This window comes from Lonchura striata, chromosome 3 (assembly GCF_050655825.1).
Source record: "Lonchura striata isolate lonStrDom1 chromosome 3, ASM5065582v1, whole genome shotgun sequence".
Taxonomy (NCBI): Eukaryota; Metazoa; Chordata; class Aves; order Passeriformes; family Estrildidae; genus Lonchura; species Lonchura striata.
Window position 1 is genome coordinate 60,432,895 of NC_140705.1, and position 21,196 is coordinate 60,454,090.

At 40.2% G+C, this 21,196-nt stretch overlaps 1 protein-coding gene across 4 annotated transcripts in view; it reads left to right on the forward strand.

The window, feature by feature from the left end:
* Positions 1 to 21,196, forward strand: part of SYNJ2 (synaptojanin 2) — a 64,925-nt gene that overhangs the window by 38,208 nt on the left and 5,521 nt on the right. For all 4 annotated transcript variants that reach the window (XM_021532102.4, XM_085575271.1, XM_085575270.1 and 1 more), the window contains 12 exons: positions 1,351 to 1,542; positions 3,531 to 3,615; positions 4,827 to 4,967; positions 7,911 to 8,103; positions 9,750 to 9,908; positions 10,125 to 10,281; positions 12,199 to 12,316; positions 14,108 to 14,326; positions 15,533 to 15,611; positions 16,973 to 17,141; positions 17,572 to 17,721; positions 20,245 to 20,379. In XM_021532102.4, the coding sequence (XP_021387777.3) occupies positions 1,351 to 1,542; positions 3,531 to 3,615; positions 4,827 to 4,967; positions 7,911 to 8,103; positions 9,750 to 9,908; positions 10,125 to 10,281; positions 12,199 to 12,316; positions 14,108 to 14,326; positions 15,533 to 15,611; positions 16,973 to 17,141; positions 17,572 to 17,721; positions 20,245 to 20,379 (1,797 nt within the window). The remainder of the gene's footprint in view (positions 1 to 1,350; positions 1,543 to 3,530; positions 3,616 to 4,826; positions 4,968 to 7,910; positions 8,104 to 9,749; positions 9,909 to 10,124; positions 10,282 to 12,198; positions 12,317 to 14,107; positions 14,327 to 15,532; positions 15,612 to 16,972; positions 17,142 to 17,571; positions 17,722 to 20,244; positions 20,380 to 21,196) is intronic.

A 21,196-nucleotide genomic window follows, 5' to 3' on the forward strand; every position in this document is an offset into this window, starting at 1 on the left:
CTTCTCTCTGGAAAGATACTCACATGCAAAATATAGTATAATTTCACCCACAACAAGTATTGAGTGTTCAATTTACTCCAGAGAGCCATTCAGCACCACTTCAGGTTGTCCACTGATTGTTCCCTGATGTTGCCCACAAGGAAAATATAGATTAATTCTTTATGCCTGACTGCAAGTCAGGCAGTTAAAGATTAACTCTGCTTCATTTGCTTAAATAGCAAAAGCACACTGCTAATTTTCTATACTCAGCAAAATAAGTGAATATAGCAGGGTTTGTTTTTTTTTTTTGAGGCGTTCTTACTCAGCTAGAGAAGCATGGCAGTGCTAGATTTGTACTAATGTGAGACTGTGCTGCTCTCCATCTTTCCTTCCATATTCTAAACTTCTAAGGGCTTCAGTTGAAGTTATAACTTCTGACATGCTTGATTGCTTGTCCTGATTTCAGGAATAGAGTTCATTGGCTTTCTAGTGTGTGGTATAATGGTGTGTTTTGGATTTATTATGAGACTAATGAATGAGTGAGTGCTTGTGTATTGTATTTGGTTGCCAGCTGGGTTTAAACCACAGCAGACTGGTAGCACACTGAGGGTTTTAGTTGTTGCTATATAGTGTTTATAGTAAGTTGAGGACTTTCCACTTCTCATGCTCTCCCATGCAGAAGCTGGGAGGGAACACAGCCAGGACACTTGACCCCAAATGGGCAGAGGAATGTGACATACTACATGATGCCATTCTTGGTATATAAATTGGGAAGGGGGAAAGCTGACTGAGGGCTGCTGCTTTGGAACTGGCTGGGCACTGTGCCACACTGGTTTTGCATATGCTAATTCTATTATCTGGGGTTTTTTTTCCCTTTTCTGTCCCATTAAACTGTCTCTATCTCAATCCATGAGTTTTCTCACTTTTACTCTTGCGATTGTCTCCCATATTTTGCCTCAGGGGCAGGGTGTGAGCTGGGATAAGTGCTGCTAAGCACTGGTTGCCCAGTGGGGTTAAACCATGACAGTGCTGTAGACTAAACTGAAAAGATTACGGGAGATAAGAGAATTTTTTGCTTATTGCTTGAAGAAGTACAGAAAAATGTAAGCTGAAAGTGAATGATCAGCCATTCCCAAGCTTTCAAAGAGTTCCTGGTTTCTGGAAGAGAAATTGCTGGCATCAACCCCAGTTATCTTGTAGACACTGCCCTTGCCATAGAGGTTATCCCCCCTAACTTTTCTATTGTTGCTGCTAGGGTAAGTATTGTTATTATTTCAGAGTGACTGTGCTGCTGCAGTGTGGATGGTTTCTGTTCTTTTACAGTACACTCGTCTTTTAAACACCATCTTTCTCTCTCCCCTCTTCTGTCAGTAACTCCAAGTATTTTGAAGGCAATGTCAGAGCGTCAGTTTGAATTCACAAGCTCCAAGCGTGTTCGTGTTGCCACGGGGACCTGGAATGTGAATGGGGGAAAGCAGTTTCGAAGCAACATCCTTGGTACCAGTGAGCTGACAGACTGGCTGCTGGATTCTCCCAAGCTCTCAGGAGTTTCAGAATTTCAAGGTAAGGCTTCACAGTCAAAATGTGCAAACAGTATTTGCTGGCATCTCTAAAGACAAGATTTGACCAGCCTTTTGAAGGCAGTACATTTTGGAGGGCATTTTCTGTCATTTCTTAGGGGTGTATTCAGCTTCTCCTTGCTTTTGCTGCTGCTCTGCAGAAGTGGAATGGTGTGTGAAGAGCTCCTGACAGTCAGAGTTCTTTGAACACTTTGAAACAGTCCATGTGACTGTTTCAAACCTTCAGCAGTCAGAATTCAGAGCTCTCTTTCATGCCATCATGGGATGTATCTGGCTGTTCTGCACCCTGTATGTAATTTTCTTCTTCCATATCTCTGTTCTTTGTTCTTTATCATGAGCAGGAGCTACGTGCTTAGGTGCCATCAGGGCATCTCCTTGGTTTCTCATCTTGAGCTAAACATATCTGTACAATCTGGACTATGAGCTTGTCTGGAAATGTTACTATCAAAGCCTTCAAACAAAAAGATTTACTTTGTGGAAAGTGATATTTCCTTTTTTAGCAGTATAGAAAACTCTTATGCTTGTGGCTTGATGAAATTGGCTGCTGAATTTATTATTTATGGAACAAGGTCAGGTATTGCAATTGATTTACAGATTTTTTAATTAAGATAAATGGAAAAGGAACATTCTGTCATTTAAAAATTGAGGGGTTGCAAAACCTGTGATTTTGTTGTTACAGTGGAACATTTAGTTTCCTGCAGGCATCACACACATGGTCCTGTACCTAACAGAAATACATTCCTCAAATCCTTGGCTCCCTTATACAAGTTGTCTCATTTGAACCCTTAATTCCTGAGTGGTATGTGATTAGTGTTTCAGAAACACTTCAGGTGTGTTAGCACATGACTGTGCCCATAATACTGAAATTTGTTGAGAGACTGTCATGTGTTAGCCTTGCCAGACCATTCCCTGAGAGAACCAAAGGAGCAGGGCTACATGGAACAGGCAGCTGTGACGTGGTAGGTCTGAGCAGCTTCTGAAAGAGAGCTGAGTTATGTGAATGGGCAGGGCTAGGGTGCGACCATGCAAATGTCTGAATCTCTGTTAATGTCAGTGCAGTGCCTACACAAATGGGCAAGTGTTCAAAGACAGATGTTTATTATTAATGGGAAATACATGTGACAGAGCCTGTCTGGTTAAGCTAGTAAAGGAAGTTTGCTGTCATGCTAGTTTCACCCTTCTGTTTGCATATTTTACTTTTTATTTGTGATTTCTGAGTCAGATTTTGTTTAGGTTCCTATGTTTGTCTGTATTTAGATCTTCATGTTGAATTAAGTAACTGTCATTGTGGTCATATGACACTTTAAAGAAATTAAAAACACTTTAGGCAATGGACAGATTTACTAATGGGTCAACAGATTCGCTTCACACTATTTTATAACATGATCTGACCTTTGCTGTTTCCTCAGAGTAATATCAACAGAGACAGGGAAAGAGGGGGTGGGGGTCACTGTGTTCTAGGATGATCTAACCTTAAATACAGGCAATCTAAGAAGGACTTGGAAGAAAGAAGGCAAGAAGAAACTTCAAAAGCATCCTTAAACTAGATAAATTTACCAAAGGGATTGAGATGGAGGTGACATACTGGTGTGAGGACAATTAAGTTCAGTTACATAGAAGAGCAGAAAGGAAGAGCACATTGGGTAAAATGACAAGCGGGTAAGAGACAGTGAGTAGTGAGGTGTTGTAGCTTTAGTGATGAGTAGGGTGTGGGAGAGAGGGCTCTGTTCTGAACTGCTTCTTGCAAGAGAGATGGAGACCAACTGGTGGGAGAAAAGCAGGAAAAAATTCAGAGGAACTGCAGGGGATGTTTTATGAGATTAGATTAAAGGAGCTATGAATATGTATAGCTTGGCAGGGGATACACAAGATGGAACTACAGGAAGGATCTCTGACAGAAATTAGAATACAAATCATTAGAAGAAACAACAAAATAGTCATTCTGGTATGTCTCTTCCTTCCTGCCAACAGATGATGATAACTGCCCTCCTGACATCTTTGCAGTAGGATTTGAAGAGATGGTTGAATTAAGTGCAGGGAACATTGTGAATGCCAGGTATGTAAAAAAAAAAAAAAAAAAACCAAACAAACAAAACCAACAACAAAACCCCCCTAATCAACCAACCTTTAAAAACAACCAACCAAAAAAACCTCTGCAGCTGTAAACAAACCAACTCAACCAAACAAGCAAAACCTGAACAAAAAGAACATGATCTTCCCTAAAGGAACTAGCCATGTTCATTTTTATGGTCACTTGTATCGAATCTCCATTCTAAGTCTGTTGCTTGCAACCACAGCTAGAAATATGTTTCCCATTAACAAATGCCACTGGGATAATGTTGAAGTGCTCAGTTTCCTAAGTCTCTTAAATCTTTATGTTGTCAGAGAAGAATTCTGATGGTTGAGGTTGATCTAACACTTGTCCTTAAAGCTCTGTCTGGTGTTGGCAAAATGTGCTTAGTGACTACAAACCTAAATGCCATTCATGTGGGAATTCTAAAATAGTCTAAAAATGTCTCTGTGGTTAATTGCATTTGTGAAAATTGTGGCTATACAAGAGTTAAATGCAAAGCCTAAAGCTGGCATATCATCATGTGAATCTGAATGGAGGTGGAACCCTGAAGATCATGTTTCCAATGCTGATTCATTAGGCTGACCCCTTAGTTGTCTGTTTTGGGAATGACAGGTTACAGCAGTGCTTAGTATGGCTACTGGCCTGACAGTATATCTGTATGTTGACTTTGGAGAAAAGAAAAAGCTAGACCCACTGACGTGAAGGTATATGCAGCTATTCACAAACCTTTGCTAAGAACAGCCAACAGCTGTGAGTGGCTAGTCACATTCCAGTCAGAAAATCCTGAGAAGATCTCTCCACTGTGAGCATAGGAAATCTTACAAGTCATGAGACTGATTTGGAAATTTGTTTTTATGGTTATGATTGCTGGTATCAGCTTCCAGTTATCCCCAGTGAATGGTTGTATCTAATGTCATGTGAGTGTGGATGTTTCTAAGCATAGTAGACAAAACCCCTCACACATGGAGAAGCAGTATAACTGTATTTGTATGCTGTGCCTGGATTCACTGACCCTGCTAACTCTAGGCTGGCTTACAAGGAGGTATTATCAGTCTCTGCCATGCATTCTGCAGCACTTCAAGTTCTACAGCCTAATGGGATGTCTCTAAACCTAAGGCACAGTTAATCTGTTAATTTTATTGACCATATGTGGTTTGTTTTGATTCCATTAAATGATTTTATGTTTGTTCCAGTACAACGAATAGAAAAATGTGGGGAGAGCAGCTTCAAAAAGCTATTTCCAGGACTCATCGCTACATTCAGCTGACATCAGCACAGCTTGTTGGTGTTTGTCTTTTCATCTTTGTACGACCATATCATGTCCCCTTCATCAGGTAAAAAAAAAGACAAAGCAAACAAAACAACAACAACAAAAAGCAACGACAAAACAAAAAAGCCCAGCAAACCAAACCAAAAACAAAGAAAAAAACCCCACCCCAAGATAAAACTAACCTAACAACAACAAACTCCAAACCAACCAAACAAAAAAAACCAGAATTCAGCCTGTATCTTCAGTGACATCTGGTGTTGGAGTGTGGCCAGAGAACATGGGGGTAGGATTGCTCATCTTGGTGGGAGTCATGCAAACCTGGGTTATGGTCTCTGCTCAGCATGGAGAGGAGGCATGCTTCCAGATAGCAACAGGCTGGAGTCCATCTCCCAGGGTAGCACAAAGGCCAGGAAACCTCAGTGTCTTCCTCCAGGTAGCTGAAAATCTAGGCATGGTCCAGGTGGGCAGTCAGGGTGGAGCACCTTGTTTGGGTGCTACCTTCCTGGGAAAGAAATGACCTGAGCTAGTAAGGCCCAGAGTGTTTGATGCACTGATTGAAGGCAAGTGCCTGCCTCTCCCTGAAGGACAGGTTTTACTTCTAGCCCTGTCCATACTGGTTCCTTATGGAAACAGAGGTAGTAAAGAATGGAGGAAAGAGACTTAATTTTGCCCCTTGACGTTTTATGGAATTTAGAGGTAAGAGAACCTATGAAGTGTTTGTCTTTCCCAGACGTCATTAGAACCAGAGCTGTGTTCCCAGTCAGGAGGGTGCAGAGATATGTATCCTCTGCTTACTAGCTCAGCTGTCCCTGGAGAGTGATCAAGCTCCTCCCAGAAAATTACCAATCCATGGAGATACTTACATTAAAATGTCTTTGCTGTGGGCAAGAATTATGCAGGCTAAGTGTAAAAGAATTATGCAGGCTAAATGTAAATGGTTAGGAAGTGAATAATTAGCCAAAACTATCTTTGGGCATCTGTCTCGCCTTAAAGCACCGAGATCCAAACACTCCTTTCTAACCCCATATTAGAGCACTGATTGGCCACTGCATTTTGTGATTAAAATATCAAAAGCTGCCTCTTTCTTCCCTGTGATCTCATATCTACTGAAAACCTCAGAACAGAGCTTGTGCAACATCGGGTGCTGTAGGCCAGACAGAGCAATACAATGCAGGTAACTCTGATGGCCTTGGATTGCTGCTTTCCAGTAATCTTTCGTCAAAATTATCTTAAAGAATTTTTTTTTTTTTTTTTTTTTTGCTGCTATGAAGCAGTCCAAAGGAGAAATGTTGCTCTCAGCTTGTGACTTTTCACCTGGCTTACAAAAAATCCAGTAGGTAATTTGTGGTTTAAATGGAAATCAGAAGCAGAGCAGCATAGTGGTTTTGTTGCAGTTGTCAAACTGCTAGAAATTGGATATAGTCCTTTGAAACTCCAGAGCAAAAGGGAAGGGTTTGATTTTAGTGACCAAGGTTCATCATTTAATGGGAATATGCTGCTGTGTGCTATGTGAGCATAATGAAACCTAACCTGTATGCTTGCATGTTTTTTCCCATGTCTAGAAAAGGAAAGGAAAAATAATCAGAAGTGCAAAAAATGCTTCCTTGCTTACAGAGATTGAAGAGATTTAGACAAAAGACAGAGAATAGAGAAATAATGAGACAATAGCTGGTTTATACATCAGTGAAAGGATTGATGAAATACAAGCAGTTGAATTTACAGTGGGTTATCTCAGCATAACCTTTGCCATGAAAGAAAATCAGTTGAATACCAGTCAGGAGATGTGTAGGCAGGCAGCAGGAAGGGAGAACTTTTGAGTGAAAAGACTGAACACATGCTTCTTTAGAGTGCTAAAAACCCCTTGTTTCATAGAAAACGTTGATGTTCCTCCTTTGCCTCCCTGAGGCTGTCTTCTGGTGGTGTCCTGCTGTTAGGAAAAGACAGGAAATTAAAGAGAGAGAAAAAAGGTACAAAAGATGGGGGAGGAAAAGAGAAGAAAATGAAGGGGGTGGGGAAGGAGACCTGTAGCATCTTGCATCATTTAAATCACGAATTTCTGAGAATAACTCCAATAAGACTTAGCAGTTTTCTGCACGTCCCTTTTTTAGCATCTGTAATATTCTTGTCAGATCTGCTTGATGTTTTCTCTGGAAAGAAAAATTTTCTCACTGGGAAAGATATGCATGGTACTGGGGTTGGCTAAAACAATGATCTCATAATTTACTTATCTGATCAGACAGCCATGCTTTGTTCTTGCAGTAGCCTGGCTATTTGGGAGAAATTACCCTGAGAGCAGGTGGTCTGCTTTACTAAGTTATCTTTCTGTAGTGAAGTGTGTGCTAATCATCACAGTGAAATACTAAGTGATTAGCAACACAAGACCTTAAGCAATTTGTCATCAGTACAGAACTCATTTGAGAAGTTACATATAAAGAGTTGTATCCAATAATCTCTGATTTTATCACATCTGACTTAATGAAGTTATGATCTGCTGCTCTTTAATTAAATGGAAAATCCATAATGAATTGTGAAGTTGGGTTTCAACACATATGAACAGTAAATTGTTAACTGTCTGAAAAACAGACTCCCATATGTTCAAAAATAAAAGGAAATATAGTAGTAAATTTAGTTATTGTCAATATTTTAAGGATCATAGTAGAGGTAAACTTGAAAAGTATGTTCTATAGAAATTACCAGTATTTCAGAAATAAGGTCTTGCTGGTCTGTTTGGAAGGGACAAGAAAAGGAGAAAAATATTTTCAAATAGTTTTATTTCTGTAGTATTGCATTATACTTATTTTGAAGCATAAGTACATGAACATCAAGAAACTAAAAGTTGTGCCTAAAAGCAATGGCTTTCTAGAGGAGAGAAGACATAGCATTGTAAACTGGCTTTTCCGTTCATGTTGCAGTCAAAGTTAATTGAATGTTTGTCCTGGAAGCCCTTTACTCTGTTCTCTTTCTTTTTGTTTTTGGATTTGTTTGTTTTTGTTTTTTTTTTATGCAGGGATGTAGCAATAGACACCGTGAAGACAGGAATGGGAGGAAAAGCTGGGAATAAAGGGGCAGTGAGCATTCGTTTTCAGTTCTATAGTACCAGTTTCTGCTTCATATGCAGTCACTTGACTGCTGGACAGACTCAGGTGAAAGAGAGGAATGAAGATTATAAAGAAATCACACAGAAACTCAGCTTCCCAATGGTAAGTGTAGATGTATGTGTGCTATTATTGGAGATAAAGGTGGTATCTTTACATCATGAAAGCTGGTCACAGTCTGCCTTTGATGAAAGGTCATCAAAGAAGGCATCTCAGTACCATGAAATAAAATGTTAAAGAAAACGTTAGCAAATAAATAAATAAATAAATATGGAAGCATGTTTAACAAGAGACTGTATACTACCAAATATAACACTTGCTTTACAAAAGTACTAATCCTTTCAAAAAACAGAGTAGTTGCTCTAGTTACTCTAGATGACTGATGTTAAAACTGGAGAGAGTGATATTGATAGCTCTTGCTGGCTCTAATAAGTGAGAATTCCTGAAAAATCATCCATACCATTCAGTGCAGCAGTGCCTTGGCTGCTTCTGGTTGGGCATGATGGATCAGTTCTCGGGCACTGACACGATACCCTCTGTTTCCTTAGTTTCATCCTTGTGAATGTGTCACTCTCGAGGAACTGCTGGCTTCTCTCAGAGCATGGCAAACAGGCTTCACTGGTCTGCATGAATAACTTTTCCCCAAATTGCGTCAAACCAATCACCCTAGTGTTTTAGTTCCAACTTGTCTCCTCAGGCCAGTAGATAACACATGGGATTTGGTAGCAGGGCTCCTTTGCTACCCTTCATGTTGATTGCTTTAATTTACACAATACCTTCTTTCTTGGGCCTCTCTGGAAAGGCCTAAGCCGGGAGGGGATTGGAAGGGATTGGGCCAGTTTGTGTATTCTGGTTAGTCAGCAAAAAATGGCATTTAGGATGCAAAGCATAAAATTTTACCTTCCTGTTGTTTGTAAGGTTTAGAGGCTTGGCATGTGCAACATATCAATCAGTTGGTTTATGTAGGAGCTAATACTGACAGACTGGATGTCCTGCAAAGAAGATCTGTTCCAAATGGCCATAAAGTTGTGCTTATGGTAGTTTTTCCTTCTAATACCTCATTAACTATTTGATGTCCTTTACACTTAAAACAGCTAGAGGTACCTCGTGTGTATAATGCATATAAAGAGTGCCCTCTAGTGCTATGACAGCCACAGTCTGGAACGTTTTCCTTATGAATCTCGAGGGTTTAGAGGCTTATAGCTGAACTGGGAAGGAAAAAAAATAAAAAGACTGGTTAGAGGATAGGATGCTAAATTTAGAACTGGAGTGAATTTTCATTGACGTTTGATTGCAATACCTTTAGAAAACTGTGACGTGAACATAAGATCGAATTTGGATGTTGTTCTTATTCAGGAGCTTGTTGCTAAATTTGCCTTGGTATCAGAAGCACATTTTGTGTTATATTTAGAATATGCAAATATCTGCATATGAAATGTGTTACGGAAACAAACATATATTTTGAATATTCATGACAAAATGTGAATATAAAGCTAGGATCCAGCTTAGACATACCTTCAGGAAAGAGGGGTCAGAGTCTGACATTCTTGTTTACAAAATTCAGCTCAGTGGGGTGCCAAAACCAGTGAAGGAACCATTCTATTTTAGCACAAAATGAATTTTGACAAATTGTGATGAGTAGGTCCAGTATTTAGTAATGCAGAGAGACTGAGTGCTACATTTCAGTGCATTTTAAAGGTGTTTTCATGTATGTGATTTAACATTAACAGTATTCTGTACCTCAAAACCAGGGGCAGAACATGTTCTCCCATGACTATGTCTTCTGGTGTGGTGATTTTAACTATCGCATTGATCTAACATATGAAGAAGTCTTTTATTTTCTCAAACGTCAAGATTGGAAGACACTTTTGGAATTTGATCAACTACAGCAGCAAAAATCCAGTGGAAAAGTAAGGCAGTGTGTCTCATTTTCTTGAATAACTGCATGTTGGCTGGGTCTTTCTGGCTCCTTGAGAGAGTGAAGAGGTTGCATTTTCAGACTCTTCTTGTAGCACTTGAATGCAGCAATTGGTTTAAAAATCAGAGCATTGTTTGTGAGGAAGTTGATACGTCACAGTGGCACCTTCCTCATCTCTAACTTAAAGAGATGTTCTTTATTTAATTAGATTTTTAAAGACTTCCATGAAGGGACTATTAATTTTGGACCAACATATAAATACGACGTTGGCTCAGAGGCTTATGATACAAGTGATAAGTGCAGAACCCCAGCGTGGACTGACAGAGTGCTTTGGTGGAGAAAGAAACTGCCCTTTGAAAAAACAGGTGTGTAGATTCCTTCTTTATCTCAAAGTTATTTTAGAATTCACCTAGAACCCACTTAAGTGGATTTAATCAGTGAATGGTGCTTTACTCAAGCAGATGTTCTTTCAGCTTCGCTGGATTAAGTGTCAGAGATAGAGAAGGCCCTTTCTTCTTGTGTGTGTGTGAACAAAAGCTTTATGCTACAGGCGCTAGGAGCTCACTGAGGAACTGAAAACAGCCCAGTGTAGTAGTACAGAAATAATTCTGTTGTTTTTCAACAGAATCATTAGTCCACATGGTTTTTGTGTTATAATGGCTAGATTGTTAAAACTGCTCTTCTCAGTAGATGTAGAAACAGTTTTCTGTAATTTCTTCTGTACTGGTAATTTTTTTAAATATTTCTGCTAGTTTATAGAATTGGGGAAGGTTTCATTAATTAGTGCTTATAAAGTACTTTGAATTCGTGAGTGGCCAACACAACAGAAAGGCCGTTTTTACTTGTTATTCAGAAGTTGCAGTTAAGAAATAAAAAGTATTTCTTTGCATATCAAGAGATAGTTCCCATAATCATTCTTTCAATCTGCAGGATTATCTATCCCCCAGTGTTTCTAAAATTTGAATAAATTAATATTAGAAGTGTAATTGCTGGATAATTAATTTGGTCTGTGCCTGCAGATGTGATTTTTCACATGCCTGGAAATTTCTGCTTGGAATCTAAGTCATGCCGTGACTATGTTAAGTGCAAAAACTACAAAGCAAAACTAGGGCAATGGGAGAGTACATGTCATGATGATACATTTATTCACTCTTATCTAAGGAATAAAAAACAAAGTAAAATGAGGAGCTTAAACCACTGATAGAGATGCATTCCAGGAAAGAAAAGCTGTATGATATATAATAAGGAAGTTAAAACAGCCCTCTTTTGCTGTTTTTATTTTAGGAGAAAGAACACCCTTCAGCATTTCTAATGCATATTCCTTATTTTGCATGGCAAAACTTGCCCCTGGGGAACTTTAGCAGTTGGAGTACATACAGCTCATAGGACCTAACTAGCTGGCTGATTTGCAAGAATCAAGGCAGGTCTCTTTCTTTAGACTTTGTAGGCCTCCCACAGCTGGCTCACATGGGTCCATAACTAAATTGTACATTCCCAGCCTTGCAAAGCTTTCTTAGTTTACTGACAGAGTTCCTCTCCTTTACTGCTGGTGGCAAGGCTCTTCTGCCTCTCAGTTCTTATTGTACTAAATGACTGCTCACTTTACGAGAAGAAAGGGTAGCCCCAGTGTGAGTGATTAGGAAGAAATGCCATGTCCATATTAACTCATTTTCAGCTTCACAGGGAAGAGTGACGGAACTATCCAGTCATTCAAACAGTGGCCCAAAAACTTCCTTGTTACTAACAGCGATAGGGTTACTAACTCACTCTAGCATAATGTCTGGAGCACTTTCTGTCACCTTAAGGGTTGCAATTGAATTATTTGGAGGTTGGATTTGCATGGGTTTGGTTTCTCCTATCTCTTGTGTCTTATTTCTCCAATCCCTGTCTAACATTCAGATTTACAAAATAATTTCCAAGTACAGTGTCTGGTTTTATGCTCAGTGTTGAGTTAGGAGGTAAAATACTAACATGACTCTAACAATTCCTGCATTACAGATAATAAATTGGTTGACATTCTGGTCAACAATTTTGCAGGTGTCTTACTCTGCTGATCAGCTGTCTTAGTTGTGCTCCCAGTCCTTTCTCTTTTTTTCCTTTCTAGTACCTAATTTGTAAATCTTTTAGGATATAAGCTCTTCTTTGAATGATATATATACAAGAACAAAAAAAGCCCCACCTCCCACTACTAGGGTCTGTGGAGATCTTCCCAATAAAATAGTGTTTAACTGTTAGTAAAAATAGATGTGAGTGAGTTTTAAATCATGTTTTGTGCTGCATAGCTGGAGAGATCAATCTTCTGGACAGTGATCTGAGTGCTGATACTAAAGTCAGGCACACTTGGACCCCTGGAGCCTTGATGTACTATGGGAGAGCAGAGCTGCAAGCATCTGACCACAGGTAACTAAACAATCAGAGAGAGTTTAAAGTGTGTCAGGTTAAAAGTGTGTCATGCTGAATTACACCTTCAGAGTGAGGGACCAAGTCTGATTAAAACAGGAATTACACTTTTATTGCATGTTCAGTATCTGCTTGATGGGTCTTTTCCTCTCATGGTGAGTTTTACACCAGAGTGGCAAGTATCTACAGTCATGTATTTATTTTTCCTGCACAGGGATTGCAGCAAGGGTTGGATAAGTTGCAGCAAGAGGTATAGAAAACAGAGCTTTCTGCTGCTTGGTTTTGGAAAAGCTCTGATACCTAAGGAAGCTGCTCTGATGGATTTCCACTCAGCTTGCTGCAGGAGAGGAGGAGGTTGGGACTGTGTGGCCTGAAGAGATGCAAACCAGGCCACAACTGTTTGGCCTCTTCACAGTACTCAAGTGTGAGGCTTCTGTGCCCCCTTTAAAAATGGAAATGGGAGAAGGTAGAAAAATCAAAGGCCAGTGCTTCTGGTTGGTCTATATCATTGACATCTCTTTAGGGATGTGAATGACCTATCTTTGATAAACTTGCCCTCTGCTTCACTTCTGAGAAGCAAATTCTGTTATAAATACACTTTGAAAGATCCCTTATATTCAGAATATTTGTCTCACCCCTTGCATACTGTGTGGAAATGCTACAATATTGCTCCTCCTAGCAGCACTCAGTGACCCCCAGTAGCTGTCTATGTGCTTCTGATGGTGCTCTTGCATGCCAGGGCTGTTCTGTATTCTTCTAGCAGTGAAGGAACATGCCTCTTGCAATCAATTTCTCCGTGTCAAGGCTCTGACATTGCTGTGTTCTGCAAAGCACGGCAGAGCTGCTGCTCTCATTATATAGGACCCTGAGGATGCGATCTGTGAAACATGACTGTTATACACGGTTTTCTATTTCAGCAAACTTGACTCCAAAAGCTGCTTTTTAATTACAGTCAGCAGCCTCGCTTTCTCAAGGTTTGTGCTAGAAAAAGGGCATAGCTGTGTCTTTGTGGCATATGGAAATGCATTATGATTCACAATGCTTATGGAAATAGTTAATGCTTTCTATACATTTTTCCCCTCTGTTATCCCTTTCTAGTCCTGCTGTTGTTTTTCATATGTTCTGGTAATGTGTATTCAAGAGTCAGGACTATTGCAAGTAGAAGGCAGCAATTTTGGCACAATTACAAGAACAACTGTCCCAGTCACTGGTCTGTGTGTATGTGCAGGTGAAAATCTGAGAATGTGGATTGGACCCACTGAGATGAGATGAGTTCTACCCTTTCAGATAGCTCTCTGAATTTTATTCAGATCTAACACAGAGAGAAGTAATTTGTAAGAAATGGCTCAAGAAGCAAGTTTGCAGTGTTGGCTGCTTATAGTGTAATGGATTGGCACATATTTGCTGCATGACATTATACATCTAGAATACCTTGTCCTTTGTTTTTGGAAGAAGATATGTGGCCTTGTCTAACAGAAAATAATATATTTCCATCCTGATTAACAGATGTTTGGGGCCACAGCTGTTTATAATGAGTGAAGTATCCTGATATTTTGGTCTGTACGTTTGCCATAAGTGCTTCATACAATTGTTATTTCAATTCACTTATGGTATGTCTTCAATTACGTTCAGCTAATGTAGGACTGGGAAATATAATTAATAGTGCTCAAGGCATGATGTTGACCACTGCAGAAAAAATGAAGCTTACCTGTCCTCCTTCTTTATATAAACTTTAATTTTATATAAGCAGTTCTTATTTTTAAATAAGTATTTCTCCTTTATTTTGTGTAGGCCAGTTTTAGCTATTGTAGAAGTGGAAGTTCAGGAAGTTAATGAAGCTGCCCGGGACAGTGTTTTCCGAGAAGTGTCGTCTTTCCAGGGACCACTAGATGCCACAGTAGTGGTAAATCTGTTATCACCAACACCTGAAGAGAAAAATGAATTTCCTGAAGATTTGCGTACAGAGCTTATGCAGATGTTTGAGGATTATGGCACTGTTGTTCTGGTCAGGTGAGTCTGGGATCTGAAATGGCATGGCATCTATTAAAAACCACAGACTAGAAGATCCCTATTGTCCTGACAGACAGTATTGGACAGTCAATTTGTACTGGAAAATTAAGTATGTAGAATTCCTTTACAGCACTTTCAATTCTTCATTAGAAACTGCAAGTGTTTTGAATATCTTACACCTCTCAATAACCTTATAAAGAAATAATCCAACAGCTCTCTTGTCTGACTGGAATACAATGCCATAAAGCAGAGACTTTGATGTAAATCATCTTTAGATTCTGGCCTCACTTCCAAGCATTGCTGCTTCTGGTGAATCCTTGGGCCCTGCTTCACCTCCTCTGGCGGGGTCTGCTGTCTTCCACCACTCTTTCACACTTGGCAGGAATTCCTGGCTGGCTCTCCTTTCTGTTGGGGGTCATTTTGCTTGTTTGTTAACAGTACAGCTTCTCACAGAGCTATCACCCACTGGGTTTGAGAGGGAGAGTGTGATACCTTCTGGCAGAGCAGCTTAATTTCATTCTGATTGATTCTCTACAGGGCTCCAGCACAGCTGTGAGACTTCTGTTTTGAGAAATAGAGGCAAAAGACCTAACAGTTGACCTCTGGGAAACACTGCCAAAACTTGTTCATGTTTATTTGATTTTGTTAGTGGAGAAAGCTGATGACCTGTTATTGTGTAGTTTTATGAAGTACCAATAAAAGCTGAGGGTTCAAAAGAAGCTGTTCAGGAAAAGCAGCACCACCTTGCTTGTAAAGAAAAGAAGCAAGAATGTTTTGGTGGATTGTTCTTGGTTTATTTCGTTTTTGATTGCTTTAGATCTTGGTGGAATACTACTCTGGGAACATCATATGTCATCTGAGGTGAAGGATATGCAGAACCATGGAAGTTAGTCCAGATGGTGTGTAGCTATTGGACTCAACAGCCTGTCAGCAGCTACTGAGATGTTTGTCCTGGTGTTCCAGGGGTGATGCAGAGAAGGGCAGGGTGCTGGGGTCACACATGGGAGGATTGCAGAGAAAGGGAGCCCAGCTGCTCCTCCTCAAAAAATAGAATTGTGAAGGAAAATACAACTAAAACCAAATGCATAGGACTGCATATGTATCCTGTGTATAGATCTATATGATAGTTTTCTATCATGCTAACCTTCAAAGGGTTTTATTCAATGGTGAATAAAATGGTTTTTCTCCTCTGCCTTTTTTCACTAGGATCTGTGGAGGTCAAATGCTGGTGACATTTGCAGACAGCAAGTCAGCTCTTCGTGTTATGGATATAGATGGTGCCAAAGTAAGATTTTCTCAAACCTATAATAATAATTCCATAACAAATTTCTCAAAAGTGGTTGCTCAGAATGAGTTACTTGAATTTCTACCTAAATCAAGTAGGATTATTTCAAAGAGAGTTAGTGCTTGTGAAGTCCTTAACTTTCACATGGTGCTGAGGCTATTATGCAGTACTTTAGTTTGAGCATGAAGTGACTTCTCATGGATCCCAAGCAGCACCCAGGATCTGGCCTCTGACACCTGTGCACAATACATGGATTTGAACTGCTTGAAGCAGTTCTTCTGACATTCTGTGTGACTTTTTACTGTTGCCAAAGCATCCTCATGATTGTGGTTTGGAGATTTTTTGTTTCTCCAGTGTATCAAATAGGCTCCTTTTGCTAAGCTGCAACAACATGATTCATTGGCTTCCATGGCAAATCCATCATTAGCAGTAGGCGTTTACCTTTGCATCCCCTGCTTTTCCTTCCCACACACGTACTCTGCAAATCATCAACCCCCTGTTGAAAAAACTGTTTGTGGCACTGCCCTGTAAACTTAATCCTGAATAAATGGATTTAACTCTTAATTCTTCTTTCATATTTGCAGTTTTATCTTCTAATTTGACTCTTGCTATTGATGTAATTATAGCACAGACTGAAACACAGTTGTAAGCACACAGTATGTGAAGGTGCTGGGAATCTGAGTTGAGAACTTTTAAACTGTCAAATTTCCCTGTCAAAGCTGCTGGATTGTCTGCCTTTCACCCCAAATGTCACAGAGCGCCACACGTAAGCAGCTGAAGTCCTAACGTGTTGAAAATATACCTTCCATGTACACCACATATGAGATTTTCTGGCCAGTCTCCTTACAGGGAGCAGCAGATACAAAACTCTTGTGTGTTTTAAAGCTGTTGACTCAAAAATGGCACCCTCTCATGCCAATATTGCTATTCCAGTGTTTTGACAATATTTGATGTTTCACCTATTTCTCCAGTATTTCCCAAATGCAACAGCAGTGCTTTTGAGCTGTGAAGCTCATTTTCTTTCAAGAATATTTGTACAGTCTGAAAACTTGGTTGTGGCAGTAAGTAGAGTGTTTCCTTTGCATTTAGCTTCTGAAGTGAAGCTTTAGTCACATCAGTTTCTGAAGCAGTTGTACAGCTTGGTCAGAGCATGGTGCTGATAACATCAAGGATCCTGGGTTCAGTGCCTGCATGGGCCATTCCTTTAATAGTTGGACTTGCTGATCCTTCTGGGTCCCTTTCAACTCACAGTCTTTGATCTACGTGATTCTGAATAGGCTGGCAGCAGTTGATTATTCTGTTCAAGCATTCTCATTTTTTGAAGGTGCTTGGCAAAGGGAAACAATCCTTTCTGTGCCTAGGTTAGAGGCAGAATAGTGAAGATCCAGCCCAAGACTAAGGACTGGCTAAAGGGCCTTCAGGAAGAAATTGCTCGAAAACGAGACAGTGTTGTCCCCATGTCCCCCACGGCAAACTCCCACCTTCTGGAAGAAAATTTTGACTTCTCAAGTTTGGACTATGAGTCAGAAGGTAAGCTACATGCTTCTAAGCTAAGTAGTGAGAAATTCCTTTGCTGACTTTGGTTGCAGAGTCAGTGCAGTAGAGTATGCGTGTCAGTAGCACCTTAATTTGTAATTAAGCCACACTTCTTAAAAAGACAACTGTAATTAAAGCCATGACCTTACTCTGTGCCTGGCCATAGAACTGTTGCCTAGGTCATCCTATCAATTCAACATTGAATTATGTTTGAATTATGTTTGTCATATGTTAGCAAATTCAATGTATGGTACAGCTGTCTGTAGAGACACACTGTAATGAAACACATGGTGTGGTTACACAAAGAATCTTGCCCTGCCTATATATTAAATTAACTGATAGTATAGATTAATTAATTGGAACTGTAGAGAGACAGAGAATGAATTTTCTCATTAATTATTTGTTATCTAATATTTTAATCCAGGTGATATAGAGGATGAAGATGATTATTTGGAGGATGCTCTGTGTCAACACCTAGCAGCAGACACAGTAGAAGATATGTTAGAGCACACAGGACACCGTGCATCCATAGCTTTTTCAAACAAATCTGGACAAACCCCCCGCCTGTATAAAGGTAAAGTATCCACCTTCCTTAAGGTAAGACCTGAAGTATTGTTGTTTATTCTCCTGTTGCATGTATTTCCCTGTCCTTTTATATTTTAATTCTAGGTTCTCCTGCAATACCTATTCATGCTCAATTCCCTTTGAGTTAGTGACTGTAGCTGAGGTCCTCAGGCATAATAGCAATACAAATGATGATTCATGATGATTCTCCTCTCTAGGCCAGGGCAAGGCAAGAAAGCTGAAAAATCCTGGTTTTCCTTTTCTAGTCAGAAAAAAATTTGCATGCTCTTTTCTTATTGGTGAGGGCCAAAGCAAAATCAAACCAGAAGAATCCTGTTGATTCAGTGATGGGCTCAACTCTGTCCATTGAGCAGTAGCACTGGCAGAAGAGTTAGCTGTCCGCTGGCAGGTTGCTGTGTTCAAATTACTTCAGAAGCTTGAAGTTTCTCCTTTGTTCCCATTTGATTTATTCCTGAAGGACTCGAGGTTCATAGAATATATATACATATAATCATTCTTTAGGTACTTCATGAATGTGTAACCTTTTTCCTTGGTTACCTGGCTCATTTGCACGTTATTGTGAAGTGACTGGGTAAAAAGAAGATAAAGCTGTGGAGAGAAAACTGATAAAAACTGAGGCAAGAACTAGCCAAGCCAGTCTTACAGTGGAATGTGATCAGGATGTGCTTGAGTGGCCAAGCATTGACAGGCTGGGATATGTATTAAACACCTGATTGTGACAGCAAGTGATTCAGTAGCTGTCATTCTGCACTCTCTCAGAAGTGCTTTGTCTTCTGACATAAAAGTGAAAACTTTTAATACCATCAAAGATTGAGTCAGAAGTAGAGTTCAAAAAGATTAAATCAAATTCATACACTTACACAGACAGGTTTTCCAAACAGAGTGATTTATGGCTTTCTTGCCCACCTTGAGTCATAGGCTGGGTTCAGTGTGGCCAGACCCAAAAGCCTATCCCGGAGTAAAGGAGTAATCAGTCATTATTAAATACTATGAAGTCAATCACTTTGTATTATAGGGTGCCTTGCCCTCAAACCACCTCTGGCCTATTGTGTAATGATTCATTAAGCCACAGAGAATTGCAGTGAGTCTTGTCACTCACACTAACTCTTCTCCACAAAAAAATATCACAAAGTAAATAGAGGTAATGGAGTATAGTTTGAAGGAGGTCAAGGTGGGGTCATGATCTCACATAACTCAAAATATTATATATTCAATTAAAGTGTCTGCAATTTCAGATTCCTCCATAAGCTCCCAATTCTGCCTGAATAACTTCTAATTGAAGGTATGATGACTCTGTAGCTGGTGGTAGATACAGATGGAAAACAGTAGCAGGCACAATAGTGTGTGTGTATTTCTGAGGTCAGGGAATGGCACAGCTTCACTAAACTGATGTCCCTGCCAGCAGCCTTTCAGGGATGGAATTGAGTGGTAATGGCTGGCTTTTGTTGTGTTCAGTTTTACTGCCAAAACTTCAAACCATGCCTCCAGGTACCTGCTTGACTCCTTGAGTCCTACCGATGAGCCCATATCTGCAGCTTAGAAGTACTGCAAATGCAGAGAGCACAGGAAGGGCGTGTTGGGCAGACCACAGGCTCTGTCTCTGTGGCTGCCATCTGCTGCTGAGTGGGAGCAGGAAGCTGTGAGGCAGCTCATGATTCCCTGCAGAGCACAGCTTTCCGAAAAACAAGAATTTGTTTACAAATGCCTCAAGTGCAAGAGATTACTGCTGCATAATTCCTTCTCCATCTCTCCAAAACACAGGGACAAAACTAAGCCCAGTGAATCTTGGAACTCTAAAGAACAAGAGCTGCATAGCTGGGCAGCCACAGCAGAGTGAGAGGACTGAAATGAAAGTCTTCACTATAGCAGATGGGGGAAAATAAAGCAATCCATACTTCTCCCCTCTCCAGCTGTCAGAAAGGCTTAGATGGGATGAAAGACTGAGTAATTAGTTAGTGATGTAAGGTGCAGCCAAGAGCTAGCAGATTGAGGCAGCTGTACCTTTTGCTGGAAAACAGAGATGTTATGATTGAGCCATTCATACAGATTTTTCTCTGGTATAAAAAGAGTTATCCTGTGCAAGAAAAGGTGTCTAATCCTCAAATGGAATTCCTATGTTTGGGATGGAATTCACCATGACTAGCCATGACAGACAGAATGGGAGCAGGTTGCCACTAAGTCTGGCTGTGAAAATCTCAGAATCTAACAAGGTGCCCAGTAACCCTGGAAGCAGACACAGGCATTCTTTGTGTTGGTGCAAACAGCTAATAAATGGTGGAAAAGGAGAGAGAGAGAGAGAGAGAGAGAAAGAAGCATTTGACAAAAAGGTAGATGTTTCCTGCAGTGGGAGCAGGCAGACATTGGGGGAGAACAAAAAATGTGAACGGAGCTGTTTTGTTGCTGAGAGACCTGGCTGAGGCTTGCCACTCATAGTCACTTTTCTCCTGATCTCAAATCTGGTGTGCCTCACCCAGTGTGTATCTAATACAGACACTTCCTACAATGTCCCTAGATGACGCAGACCTCGCAGATTTGAAGCGGGAGCTGGAGGCAAGTGGGGAGCACAGCCGCCGCATTCCCAGCAGGTCTCTGTCCATTCCTACCAGGCCTCGGCCACTTCAGCCACCACAGAGGCCTCCCCCTCCTGGTGAGTTGAACTTTCTTTAGTGTGGTGTTGGCCCCAGCTGAACAGCTTTTGCCTGCCACATCTGGGTGACAAAGAAAGTCATACCTTGTTCTGAAATGTCAGGTTGTCAAGGAACTTGTACTTGCTTCCCAGCCTATTTCAGCCTGAGTATTACTGCCATTAGTAGTGGGAGAAGTTTGTTTTCAGGACGACAGATACTCCACAAAAAGAAATGTCTTTAGTAAGGATAGAATTGCCAATATGTTTCATAGTGGCTCACTTCTCAGGTTAGTGAATTGAACAGCCAGTTTGTGGCAATAAAGAAAGATACTGGTATTTATGCCTGCTGACTTCTGAAAAACTGACCAAAAATCAGTTTTTTGATTCTGAATTAATTGTAATCAGAATTTTAATTATTCTGGACAGTTTCTGTCCTTTTCTTCTTTGTAAGCAATTCTTGTGTTTATGAAAGAAATGCAAAGTGGATTATGATTTTCAGTGAGGCACAAAGGAAAGTGATGCTTTTTACCTAAGCTCTGTCCCACTGAGATGCCAGCAGAGTTGTGCTGCTCCTGTTTTTATGGCTACTTCTGGATGAAAGCTGATTGCTAGATGCACATAATCATATTTGCCTCCTGTATTAGACAAGCTATACATCATATTATTCTTTGCAGCCCTAAAGTCTCTCTTTTTACAGTTTCCAGACTCAAATTCTGTAATGCTCACCTAATAGAAAATGAGTTTTTTAGGATTGTTCTGATTAATTTTTGAGTCTATTGCACAGAAGTGCCAACACTGCTATCTGTATTTCTATGCCTAGAATGCAATGTTATCGTTC